Raw genomic sequence first — 14,356 nt, forward strand, 5'->3', positions numbered from 1 at the left:
AACGAATGAAAAACTGAAATAAAACGTACATTGCGGGTAAAAACATGGTTTGTCAATGATAATTCGTTCGTCAAAACCATACTTATTTACATGCAGGCAGGAAGATTTGATATGAAAGTGGGTGTACCAGTTATATTCGTACACATGGACAGGATGATGCTCACAGCTTGTTTGCGATGCACGGAAAGTCTCAGTGACGGCATACGACTGGTCAAGTGCGTTAGTCTCCTTCCTAGTGTATCTGTGGTGGCTATGGGTAGGGGTGTCCGACTCGTTGGCTGAATGGTCAGCGTACTGGCCTTCGGTTCAGAGGGTCCCGGGTTCGATTCCCGGCCGGGTCGGGGATTTTAACCTTCATTGGTTAATTCTAATGGCCCTGGGGCTGGGTGTTTGTGATGTTCCCAACATCCCTGCAACTCACACACCACACATAACACTATCCTCCACCACAATAACACGCAGTTACCTACACATGGCAGATGCCGCCCACCCTCATCGGAGGGTCTGCCTTACAAGGGCTGCACTCGGCTAGAAATAGCCACACGAAATTATAATTATTATAGGTAGGAGTGCAGAGTAAGGTACGGAACTTAAGAACACTCTACTTAAACTGGTACCCAAAGAATTTTCGTTACGAAAGGCTGGACAGCTGCTCAATAGAACACATTCTACGGTGCAATGTGTGGTTGATAAACTTAAATACAAAGGCACTATAAAGACCACGACAAGGGTACCCAGGAGAAAGTGTTTAACTGAAAGGGAAGAACGGTTTCTTGTTCGGCTGATAAGTCAGATTCCAAATTAAGTGCACGAATTGTCTGGCAACTCACGGAGGAACGAACTGGAAATATGCTCAGCAACTCAACCATCCGTCGGATCCTGTATCGGAATGGGTACTATGGAGGAATCCCACATTACATACAATTAACCATTTCAAATTTATTTTTCCGTTTAGTCTAAAGGATAAAGCTATCCGAAACCCTCATTCTTCCAATATTTCACTGTTGTGACGTGGTTTACAAAGACACAAAAGGCAGAACACCGAGATAAAGTACAATGGGCACAGAATGCCTGCGTAAAATCCATGTGTAATTTGAAACATTCTGATAACGTTGCACAGTCTTACTTTGACCGGATGGCTACGCCTTGAAGGTAGACACACGCTACGTACTAACACTTATCCGCATTCCCCAACCTACTGAAACGTAAAATTTAACAGCCTTTCTGAACAATGTGAGAGAAAACCAAACCACCGAGCCAGTTGACCGTGAGGTTATATTCGCTCGGCTGTGAACTTGCATTGGGGAGATAGTATGTTCGAACCCCACTGTCTGCAGCCTAGAAGATGGTTTTTCGTGGGTTCCCTTTCAACACAAGGCAAATGCTGGGGCTGTACCTTAATGATGGTCACGGCCTGTTTCACCCCACTCCTAGCCCTTTCCTATTACATTGTCGCCATGAGACATATGTGTGTAGGTGGGACGTAAAGAAAATCGTAAAAGATAAAAAGAAACCAAGCGTTGAACAGGACACCGCTCGCAATTCCTCAACATAAGAGCTCAAGCTGAAAAATTCCCTTCACGGTTGATGCTAGCCCTGAATGGAACATCCTTCTGCAAGAGATCAGGAGGATACCAAACCGCGGAAGTTTGAGGGACCATTTCGTATTTACTGGGTAAGTGAAAAACAGATACAAGTGTCCCTTACTCTGCGCGTTCGAGTAATTCATCTATCTATCTATTATTTATTTATTTATTCATTTATTTATTTATTTATTTATTTATTTATTTATTTATTTATTTATTTATTTATTTATTTGTGTCTTTATTAAGTGGCGAAGTTAGGGCTCTTGGCCCCCTCTTACACTTAACCACACACAATTTTTTAGTTTTACAGTATTAATTTGAAATGTCATTGTATTCAATTACAGTTATAGAGATAAGATAACCGAGCTCGATAGCTGCAGTCGCTTAAGTGCGGCCAGTATCCAGTATTCGGTAGATAGTTGGTTCGAACCGCACTCCCGGAAGCCCTGAAGATGATTTTCCGTTTTTTTCCCATTTTCACAGCAGGCAAAAACTCTGGGGCTGTACCTTAATTAAGGCCACGGCCTCTCCCATCCCACTCCTAGCAACTTCCTGTACCATCGTCGCCATAAGATCTGTCTGTGTCGGTGTGACGTAAAGCAACTTGTAAAAAAATAGAGATTAGATAAGTAACTCAGATAAAGGGTAACAATAATACAGTTAATTATGATTATTATTGATGAAAAATTATTGGATAAATAGAGAGTGGATAATAAGAAAAAGATGTCAACTTAATCATCATCATCTGTTTACCCTCCAGGTTCGGCTTTTCCCTCGGACTCAGCGAGGGATCCCACCTCTACCGCCTCAAAGGCAGTGTCCTGGAGCTTCAGACTCTTGGTCGGGGGATACAACTGGGGAGAATGACCAGTACCTCGCCCAGGCGGCCTCACCTGCTATGCTGAACAGGGGCCTTGTGGAGGGATGGGAAGATTGGAAGGGATAGACAAGGAAGAGGGAAGGAAGCGGCCGTGGCCTTAAGTTAGGTACCATCCCGGCATTCGCCTGGAGGAGAAGTGGGAAACCACGGAAAACCACTTCGAGGATGGCTGAGGTGGGAATCGAACCCACCTCTACTCAGTTGACCTCCCGAGGCTGAGTGGACCCCGTTCCAGCCCTCGTACCACTTTTCAAATTTTCGTGGCAGAGCCGGGAATCGAACCCGGACCTCCGGGGGTGGCAGCTAATCACGCTAACCACTACACCACAGAGGCGGACTGTCAACTTAATACCTAATGAATATATCTACTTACCAGCTTAAAGGGAAACTTATTCAAATATAAGGTTGAAGTAAATTAACTGAATATTACTATGTTACAGTCTGAGTACACCAATGTCGATGCTACTATATGATCTATTTCTAGGAATAGTACATTGCCTTAAATGATAGGAGTGAGAACGTAAATGGGATAGCCCAAGATACTAAAATCTAGTACGTAATTTTTGGTTTCATTCACACGTCGTTCACTCTTGCATTCATTCGGGTCAACTGTATGTGTTCTATAGGAATTTACGGTAGGCTTCTTTAAATGTCCTAGACAAGCAAGACTTTTTAATATCTTCCGGGATCGCATTCCATAACCTCGAAGCAGAGACCAGGTATGAATGGCTGTAGGTATTTGTTCGATGCGGTCTATTTCATGTAGTGATACGGAACGAGTGTTAATTTCGTGGAATGAAGAAAGAAGCCTAAAATTTCATGATAGATAGGTGGGGGCTGCTTGAGGAAAGCAACTGATAGACGAGGGTCATTTGGTGGGTTTTTCTACGGACATTTAAAAGTAACCATCCCATCATTTTGTAGTATGGTGTTATATGAGCATCGCGTCGAAGCATGAAGGCATACCGAATTCAAGAGTTCTGAACACGTTGTAGTTTTGCTGCTTGTTCACAGGTTAGGTCAATCAATATACAGTCACAGTAGTCAAAGATTGGAAATAGAAGTGTTTGTATGAGTTGTAATTTAAGGTCCAGTGGCAGAACTTTTTGATGACTCTTCGAAGGATAAAGGGATGCATGTACTTTTCTGCACACATTAGTTATATGCTCATTCCAGGTCAGAGTCTCATTTAAGGTGACCCCAATGTTTGTGATTATCTTGGAGTATGGAACATTATTATTACGAATGGTAATTGGAGGATTATTAAGTTATTATTTAGAGCATATAGTAATTTTTTGTGTCCAATAATTATGCTTTGGGTCTTTCGTGCGTTGATGAGTAAAGCGTTGTTTCTACCATACGTTGTGAGTCGTCGTAGGTGTGTATTCATATGATGGATCGCTTCGCATGTACTATCTATACTTAACTTAGTATGGTAACATACCTGTAAGTCATCAGCATCTACCTATCTATCTGTCCATGTATCTATCTATCTATCTATCTATCTATCTATCTATCTATCTACCCCATGTATTTACCTTTCATCGGTTGAGTTGGCCGTGCGGTTAGGGCGCGCAGCTATGAGCTTACGTCCGGGAGATAGTGGGTTCGAAACCCACTGTCGACAGCCCTGAAGATGATTTTGCGTGTTTTCCCATTTTCGAACCAGGCAAATGCTGGGGTTGTATCTTAATTATGGCCACAGCTGCTTCCTTCCCACTCCTAGGCCTCCTCTATACCATCGTCGCCATAAGACCTATCTGTGTCGGTGCGACGTAAAGCAAATTCTAATATATATATATAAACCCAACTATTGACTGTGGCTGTGCAGCATCATCAGCTGAATATTTGTCATTTCGTGAAAAGAACCTATTTCCCCACCGAATAAATAAAAAAAACGGTTATTCTCTGTGAACAGAATCAGTCTCTAATAACAACAGTTGTACAGAAATCAAATTGAGCCCGTGGGTATCATTTTCTTACTGCAGAATGACGATTGGGTCATAAACGGAAACGAAGTAAGTATAATATTATAAAGTTTGGAACTGTTCTATTATAGATTGTGTCTTATTTCGTAAAGAGGATCTGCCTCATTAGTACTGTACTTTTCATTTTATTTACGGCAAACTAGCAGCTCGGCTTAAAAGAATACAGGGATCATTTGGAATACAGGGAATACGGGGAACACAGGAAGTACGAGGAATACAGGGAATGAGAATGAATTAAATTCTGATATACTCCATCAACATAGAGTTTTTATTAATAATTTAGATTCTTACATTCTATAATATTTAATGGATGTAAGCGTGGCCAGCAGAGTAGGCAGCGTAAGCGGGGGCAGCAGCTAGCACGGGGGCGGCATGAGCCACGGCCAGAGCAGGAGCGGCCTTGACGACGGGAGCTCTGTAAGTGTTAGCGTAGGAGGTGGCGACGGGGACGGCGGCGTGGGCTACAGCAGGGGCGGCGTAAGTAGCCACAGCGGGAGCGGCGGCGTAAGTAGCCACGGCAGGAGCGGCGCCCAGGTAGCCGGCCGAGACGGCGGCGAAGAGCAGAGGCAGGAGGACCTGGAAAAGTAAATGTGTTTATCGTGTTTTACTCGTTCGTACTATCAGTGGTTGTTGTCAAATGGAAGAAGAATTTAACTGGGGTCAAATATCATCAACCGTGTTTTGTACACTCGTGATTAAATATGGGACTGTGTGTAGTCGTTACTGCTGCTTCGTTTGGTAACCAGGCATAATATGGTTGTCAACCCAGTGTACTTACTTTGTGTACCAAAACTGCTTGATCACTTAATATTTAGTATTGCCTGTGTAACGTGCGCGTTTTTAAATTAAGCGAGGTACTTGCTACTTCCAATAACACACTTGGAAGGGGTAAATACAGAGAACCCTGTTGTAGGCCTACATCACAGCAGACCACGAACGGATCACACTGTTTTGTTTCCCGGTCAAAGTGTGCAGCGTTTTTTGGGCGCGGTACATGTAGGGAAATCCACCTTAGAATATCGGCTGTAGAATTTCTACGAATACGAAATACCGTGTATATTACAGCATGAATATAAAATCTGCGGAATAAGAGCTCCTTAAAATATCCTCTCTTTGTAAGTACTCTCGCAAATAATCTACCGATATTTAAATAAAGGAGTGGATATTATTTCTTCTTTCCCACAACCCAAAATAGAAACTTAAGAAACCTAAGCAACGTAGTCTGGAATACGTTATCTAGCGTATATCAACTGAACTACTCAATGAAAAATTGAAATAAATATCACCAATCCTAATTGCAACAAGCAAACATTGAACACTAATATTTGTAGTACTAAGTTGATCACACACACACACACACAAAATTGACTAAATGTAACACTTTACCATTACGACAATACAGAACTCGTGGAACAGCCGTTCATTCGTTAGTGCGAGGAAGAAATTTTTAAGAGGCAAATAATATTTTCTCCGAACTCACATCAGACAATTTAACTTTAAATTCCATAGATAATCCCCTATTTCTTGTACTGGTATCAGTTAACGACAGCTGCACGTACTCAATAGAAAACACAATAACAAAGGTTTATGAGATATTTCCCTCACCAACAACGCACGCAGTTGTTGAAGGCCAAACTTCTCTTTAACAACAGCAGTTACGTATTGTGACAAACTGTATACCTGGTTTAGGGGAAGGAAACTATCATTTAGGGCGATAATCATTTGTAGGAAGTTATATTGGAGATAATGGTAGCGAGTGGCGGATTTGTCCGCAGTTTCCTGTGGGGATGTTGTGTTCCGTTCGGTAGTGGAGTTTGCGACATGAATGTTGTACTCACTGAGAACCTGCCCTGTATAGGGGATCAGAACACTTACCAGCTTGTACATGTTGAGTTGTTGTTGATCGGTCTGTCGTAGATCGAGTATGCTTCATACCGCCAAACAAACGAACTTATATATCGTCCAGCTGTAGGTCAAGGTGTATTGAGGGAGTGACGGGAACCGACCCCGATATTGGAGTTGCAGTGTTTGTCCTTACCTTCAGCACGCGTCCTTCACTTTGGACACTGTAGCTCAATATCTTACTCTCATTCTTATTATTATTTGTTTTTTATTATTTATTTATATCTTTATCTATTTATTTATTTATTTATTTATTTATTTATTTATTTATTTATTTATTTATTTGTTCAAGGATTTGGCGAACTATGGACCACATAGTATGTAAGGCTTCTTGGCCTTTCTTCTCTTCACTTCCCAAAACCTACATTCGCTTCTCGTCTTTCTCTCCTTTTTGGAAATGATCCGTTCGGGCCACCGTTTTAATGGTTTCTCTTCAAATGATTTTATACTGTCGACACCTTCTTCCTCTGAACTCTCTTCTGTTGTGGATCATGTGCAGTGTAATTCCAACTTCTTCTGCATCCTTCTTGTGCTCTCCTACCCAATTGGTGGTGGCCCCTAACCACATGATGAATTCGAAGATCCTTTTGTTCAGATGTGTTTTTATCTATTCTTAGTAGGTGTCCGTAGAATGTAAGTCTTTGTTTCGGCATTGTGTCCGTGTTCATTTCATATTATTATTATTATTATTATTATTATTATTATTATTATTATTATTATTATTATTATTATTATTATTATTATTATTATGAAATTTTTCCCACATGGGTTCGTGGGAACGAACTATGTCAAAAAATGGATTTGTCCCTGTTTCACTGCCGAATGCCCTTGCTGACTCCATTCTATGTGGAGGGATGTAATCATTACTGCGTTTTTCTGCGGTGGTTGGTAGTGTGGTGTGTTGTCTGACTATGAAGAAAATGTTGGGTCAAACGCAAACACCCACTCTCCGAGCCGGATTAATTAATCATACGCGATTAATATCCCCGACCCGGCCGAGAATAGAACCCGGGACCCTCTGAATCGAAGGCCTCAACTCTGATTATTCATCCAAGAAGTCTGCACGGTACCTTGATAACTAAATGGAGTATTCCGGATCCACATTAATAGTGGCCATAAGGTGCTGAATCAATATTTGACATCTGGGAATTTGAATACAATTTTTTGTGTGTTGCGGAAGCTAGACACTTACTGTAACTAGAATACAGTGATTATTTCCTTGCTCGCCACGTAACTCGTTCATCCTTGCTGTAGACTGACTGAAATTCAGGATCAAATGTCTACCAAGGAGTGGAAATCTCGTTTCTGAATTACCCAACATTAAAACCGCGAATCGAACCTGTATTCTTCCCTGGGAACCGAGCATGCCATTACTGCTTGCCTGGGTAGCCCCCGAGTACACAGGAGTCCAGACTTGTACCTATACAGTATGTGTTTCTGTTAGTCGTACAGGCTTCAATTTCTTATCAAGTCTCGCATATTGACATTAACGAATGAAAAACTGAAATAAAACGTACATTGCGGGTAAAAACATGGTTTGTCAATGATAATTCGTTCGTCAAAACCATACTTATTTACATGCAGGCAGGAAGATTTGATATGAAAGTGGGTGTACCAGTTATATTCGTACACATGGACAGGATGATGCTCACAGCTTGTTTGCGATGCACGGAAAGTCTCAGTGACGGCATACGACTGGTCAAGTGCGTTAGTCTCCTTCCTAGTGTATCTGTGGTGGCTATGGGTATTAATGCAGAGTAAAGTACGGAACTTAAGAACACTCTACTTAAACTGGCACTTAAAGAATTTCATTACGAAAGGTTGGCCAGCTGGTCAATAGAACACATTTTACGGAGCAGTATGTGGTGTATAAATTTAAATACAAAGGCACTATAAAGACCACGACAAGGAAACCCAGGAGAAAGTGTTTAAATGAAAGGTAAGAACGGTTTCTTGTTCGGCTGATAAGTCAGATTCCAAATTAAGTGCACCAGTTGCCAGGCAACTCACGGAGGAACGAACTGGAAATATGATCAGCAACTCCACCATCCGTCAGATCCTGTATCGGCATGGGTACTATGGAGGAATCCCGCGGGAAAGGCCATATGTGAGTAGAAAAAACTGACGGCTTAGACTGACATTGGCTACCGAGCGTATACATGGTTATTCACCTAACATGTTACACAGAAATAACTTCTAAACCTTTAAAGATATTGGCATTCTGTTTTTATATTCGTAAATGGTAGCCAGGGCCTTGTAATATAACGTGCTACTTACTCTCATGGGGTGATTAATAACCGAGATATTGATACTAAATCCATATTTTAAAATGGAATGGCACAAATTCATACAGCTAGCCTAAAAGATCAACTGCGTACAAGTTCAGATATATAAGTATTTTCAAAATCGGACGATTACTTTTTGAGATATAAGTAAGAACAACATGCGCGGTTTTGCTGCCGCATCAGACGGCGTGAAGTCGGGCAAGGACATATTGAGGCGCAAACTGCTTCCTGGCCTTGATTCCAGCCACAGAACGGATACCAGGCATGTACTGTGAACATAATGTGATGTACCGTAACATACCCTGGGTGTGCAACGTTATTGCAAGACTGCCAAACACACAATGGGGAAGGGAGATTAAAGTTATTCTGCTTTGTTTTTGTTTTGTTTAGACATCCATGTGTAATAGGTTATGCTCAGTTTAGCGTCTTTTCCCACGGATGGGAATGGGAAGGATTTGGAAAGGACGTCGGCCGTGGCCTATCTCACAGGTACCTATCCGGCATTTGCCTGGTGTTGAACATGGGACACCATGAAAATCACTTTCAGGTTGAGTGAGGCAGGACTCGAACCTGCGCTCGCCCGAATGCACGCTACTACAGTCGCGCTTTAGCTCTGCGAAGATTAATCCGTGTAAAATAAAACATAAATAATAGTGTTGCTGCCATCTCACCACGATCAGCTCTGAACATTTGCTTTTCTAGAAGGAGGTCTTCCGGTATTTTGTGTTATGTTTATTTCTCAACTCATAGAGTAGTATGAACTGTACACTAAAACCAGTGACAATTATAGCTTTCGTTATGTTCCTTTTAAGGCAAAGTACTTATTTTATTCCTTTTAAACACATCAACCCTTTCTGTCCTGTCATGTGTTCGCCTGTCATACACACTTTGCCGACCCATCACATGTGTACGAGGTGGTTACATGGCTGGTATCCATTCTGTGGCTGAACTCACTCCCAGGAAACTGCTTGCGCCTCAATATGTCCTTGCCCGACTTCACGCCGTCTGATGCGGCATGCAAAACAGCGCATGGTGTTCTTACTTATATCTCAAAAAGTAATTGTCCGATTTTGAAAATACTTACATATTTGAACTTGTACACAGGTGAACTTTTAAATCAGCTGTATGAATTTGTGCCGTTCCATTTAAAAATATGGAGTTAATATCAATATCTCGGTTGTTAATCATCCCATGAGACTAAGTAGCACGTTATTTTACAAGGCCCTGTGTACCATTTACGAATATGAAAACAGAATGCTGATATCTTTAATGGTTTAGAAGTTATTTCCGTGTAACATGTTAGGTTAATAACCCTGTATAGGCCTATAAGGAGAACGCATTCTGGAATGATGTTATCTGGTCTGATGAGACAAAAGTAAATCTTTTAGGGTCAGATGGCATCCACAGAATATGGAGAAAAATTGGTGCGGACAATGGTCATATGGATACATCACCAAATTAGGCGTGACACATCTACAGTAAACACCAGATTTAAAGAATACGTCGTAATTACACTCAAAGTGTTGAAGGTACAGTCAAGTGAAACAATGAGGGATATACTTTGTATAAATTGTTAAATGTCCGGTCAAGAAGAATTCAAATTCATGCCTAGTTTCTTTCAGTTGCAATGTCATAATTTCATATTCTCATCTGTTTTATCGCAACAAGACTCACTATATTTTATATATTATTTAAAGAATATATTTTGTTCTATCAAATGAATTCATAGTTTTATTTCAATGACAGTAAAATATCTTAACCTCAAAATTAATGGGGAAACCGAACGCCAATCTCCTTTTCCCAGAACTTATATGGTATGTTGTCAAAAGTAAGCATATTACCCCACACCCTAGAGATAGTCAACATTCTCATTCTATTATTGCTGCACTGAGTGGTAGCTGGCGCCCTTCAAATAACGTATGTGTAAGTAAGCAGGTTAGAAGTAAGTGTGAGTCCAGGGTTCGACGATTGTTTATTTTATTTAATGAATATTAATTTTCATATTTTCCATTTTAAATGTAGATATTTTCATATTTCCAATATAAATGCAGATTTATATGTTTGTAAATTTAGTCAGACAGTTAGGAAAGTCCTAACACTGCTGACCTTAATAAGACATGATTGATCTGGAACATTCCTAAGCAGCTTAGAACACCTTCCCAGTCTCTGAATTTAAATCCCATCGAACATCTTTGGGCTACGTTGAAGAGGAATGTCCGTAGGAAACGCGTGCGTACGACGGAGGAACATACAAGTGTGATTCTTCAGGAATGGCAGAAATTCAGTCCGGATATGTGCAATACATTAGTTTATTCTATGCTGCGACGATGTCAGGCAGTTATAAAGGCTAGGGGAGATTCCACTAGATACTAACAAGTTCCAGGAATCCTTTATCCTTTTGTTTATTTAAAGTGTTCAATTTGCTTGTACGAATAGGAAAGATACAAGATTATGGGCGCGCTTTTCTTTATTGGAAGCTGTATTTTTTGTAAACATAGTTGCGAACAGATATAGTAGATATATGTTTTCTGAGGGCTTTGTTCAATATATGTTAAGTGAATAAAATCCTTTTCAATTTATTATTTTCTGGCAGTTCGTTGAAGTGCTGAAGCAAACAGCCCGTACGAGTAGAATAGGTACATACTGTAGTAAAGAGGATACTCTCTTAGGTTCCATGTGTTCTAATTTTCTAATTTCAAAACAAGGTATATTGCTGATGTCACACGGGGTAACTGGACGTCATTTCATGAGGTATCATCAAGTTTTAAATCGTTCAAGTTAGCAGCAATAACTGGAGGAATGTAAAGAAAGATAATCATTTTTGTTTCTTCAGCTGTCAAATGTGTGTTCAAATATTATAAGCTACTTTAATGTGAGTTATAGTGCTGTTATCTCATTAGACATTTTTTTCGTAATTTGTGGCATGTAGTCAATACTTACGGGTTACCAAGCCAAGATAGCAAAGGCAATAATTCAACATAAAAAATATTCTTCAAACTAGGGGCTAATATGTCAGAACTTGTGGCAGGAATTCTAGACGTCAGAGAAGTGACATTTCATTGAGAGAGAAGAAAGAAGCTGCTGCGGTGTATATTTTTATATCTTTAAGGCAGGTCATATCAACAGTTTTGACCATAGTAAACTATCATAAGAGCCAGAACTATAAGGAGTGCGGCGGACGACATTAGGATGAACTGTTGTATGTTCTATTACCATTGTTTATCGCTGGGTTATACTTGCACATACGATAGTATCACATAGCTTATCGTCATTCTTGCGTGACATACACGTACAAAATGTACGCATAAGAATGCACGACCAAAACAAGTCACATACGATTTAAAAAAATCTCAAAATCGTCGTTTTCGCATTTATGATAGTTTATTACTGACGTCGAGAATTGTACATTTTAGTTGCAGACTTGAAGACGTTGTTTGCTTTCTAAAACGAGGAATTCAGGATATGGTCTAACTGTAACTATTATGTAACAATCGTGCATGCAGCATTCTGCTAGAAGATAGTCGAGCTTCCTATGTCACCAATTCTTGATCAAGCGCCAGGTTTCAATTACGTAAGTGGTAAGATCTTTTACCAATCCTCGCTAAGATCCTGGCTCAGATGAATGCAGCATGCGAAATCAATTTTATGGGCTCATTCAAACCCAAAGAGGAAAGTGAAGAAACGTGTACAGAACGGTGATAAATATTATAGCAAACGTGCTTGAAGTAAATGGACTTCCTACTAATATCACGTCTCGCATTATCGAGACTTCTTGTTGATCGCATTATAACTGTATTTGTTATACTTCATAGAACACAAACGCAAACTCCACCTAATGTGAACTCAGAGGGTGTCGAGTTTCCGAAATGTCTAGTTTTACGAAATAAGTGATGGGCTATTCACGCCTCATAATACTTTACTGTAAGTCCATATAACTCTAATGAAAGTTCTAGCACAATACAGGACAAGAAAAGTACAACATATCTTAAAATAATTGTTAAAAATTATCCTATAAATCTGAAGAAATATCTAGTTCTTCATAGGAAAAATGATGTGATGCGTGACTCTCTCTCTCCCATTCATTTCATTATCGTGCATATTCGTCACGTTGGTGAAATAAAATGTCCATCGCAGATGCCCCTTGCTCCTCCGTGTAACAGAGCATTCCTTCAGGGGCCTGTAGGCCTTTACTATGAGCTATGAGCTATCTTTTCAACTCTTCCGTTGTCTTTCATCTTTTCGTCTTCATTCTCTACTTCCGTTCTCTTTCATTAGTGCAAGTATTTCACTATCAAAATTTCCCAGTTTTCATCTTGCCCCATCCATTCTCCTACATCACCACCTGTAACATCTTCGCAGCCTGGAAGTTTCTTCAATAAGTCAACTATTTCACAATATTCACTCTTTTCTGGTTTCTTGGAACTCGTTTCCTGAATGGTCCAGCAAAATTCTCCAGGAGCGAACGAGGCTTATATGCTCGATATCATTCCCGGATGCAGATATAACGAGCGAGCTGGCCTTGCGGTTAGGGTTGCGTATCTGTGAGCTGGCATTCGTGAGATAGTGGATTCGAATCCCACCGTCGGCAGCCCTGAAGATAGTTTTCTGTGGTTTCGCTATTTTCACACTCATCTGTGCCTTAATTACGGCCACGTGTGCTTCCTTCCCAAACTTAGCCCTCTCCCATCCTTACGTCACCGAAAGCCTTCACTGTGCTAGTGCGACGCTAAACCACTACCAAAATAGAAAATGCAGATCTCCACGCCACTACGTCTAATATGTACCTTTTTTCTAGTTTATCGATCATATCACGCCCTTCCTCCATGGCTAAGGTAACAGGAAAAATCAGTGTATGTCTGTTATCAATTTTTACGATTTGCTTTACGTCGCACCGAGACAGATAAGTCTTATGGCGACAATTTTCCTGCTGGAAAGTGAAGTTGTCGAGCTGCACTAGGAAGCGAAGCATACACGGTCGCAGGATTTCCTGGACGTATCGCCGCATCGTCTGAGTTCCGAAAATCACCTCGAGTATGGAGCAGGAATCGTAGGATGTGGCACCCCATACCATGACACCTCTCGTAGGGGCGGTGTGCCGTTCTACAATGAAGAGTGGATCACTACGCTGGTCAGGAAACCTCCAAAGTTGAATTTGGCGGTCGTCTCTATTCATAGGGATCCGTAATTCATCGGTGAGCACCATTCGTCACCATTCCGCAATATGTCAGGCTGCCTAGTACTGGCAGATGTTCAAACCTGCTGGGCGATGCTCAGGTCGTAGTGGAATACGTCATAAGGGATGCTACTCTGCTAGCCTCCTGAATATGTTACTGTTGGACACAGGCGTATCCCCACTTGCCGTAACATGTCACTGGATTGTGCGCCGCGACGCCAGTGGGTTGCTTACAGCCAGTCGCACGATGAAACGATCCTCGTTGCTAGTGGACCGCCGGGGTCGACCTGAGCCTTCTCGTTCTTTTTTTCAATTTGCTTTACGTCGCACCGACACAGATAGGTCTTATGGCGTCGACGAGATAGGAAAGGGTTAGGAGTGGGAAGGAAGCGGTCATGGCCTTAATTAACGTACAGCGCCAGCATTTTCCTGGTGTGAAAATGGGAAATCACGGAAAACCATCTTCAGGGCTTCCGACAGTGGGGTTCGAACCCACTATCTCCCGGATGCAAGCTCACAGCTGCGCGCCGCTAACCGCACGG

General features: G+C 41.2%; 1 protein-coding gene across 1 annotated transcript in view; it reads right to left on the minus strand.

Moving 5' to 3' along the window:
• Positions 1–4,757: 4,757 nt before the first annotated feature.
• The window catches only part of LOC136863661 (cuticle protein 38-like), a 491,074-nt gene continuing 481,475 nt past the window's right edge, over positions 4,758–14,356 (minus strand). Inside the window, exon 2 of the mRNA XM_068226028.1 lies at positions 4,758–5,030. Within this exon, the coding sequence (XP_068082129.1) occupies positions 4,758–5,030 (273 nt within the window). The remainder of the gene's footprint in view (positions 5,031–14,356) is intronic.

The sequence above is a fragment of the Anabrus simplex genome, chromosome 2, assembly GCF_040414725.1.
Source record: "Anabrus simplex isolate iqAnaSimp1 chromosome 2, ASM4041472v1, whole genome shotgun sequence".
Classification (NCBI taxonomy): Eukaryota; Metazoa; Arthropoda; class Insecta; order Orthoptera; family Tettigoniidae; genus Anabrus; species Anabrus simplex.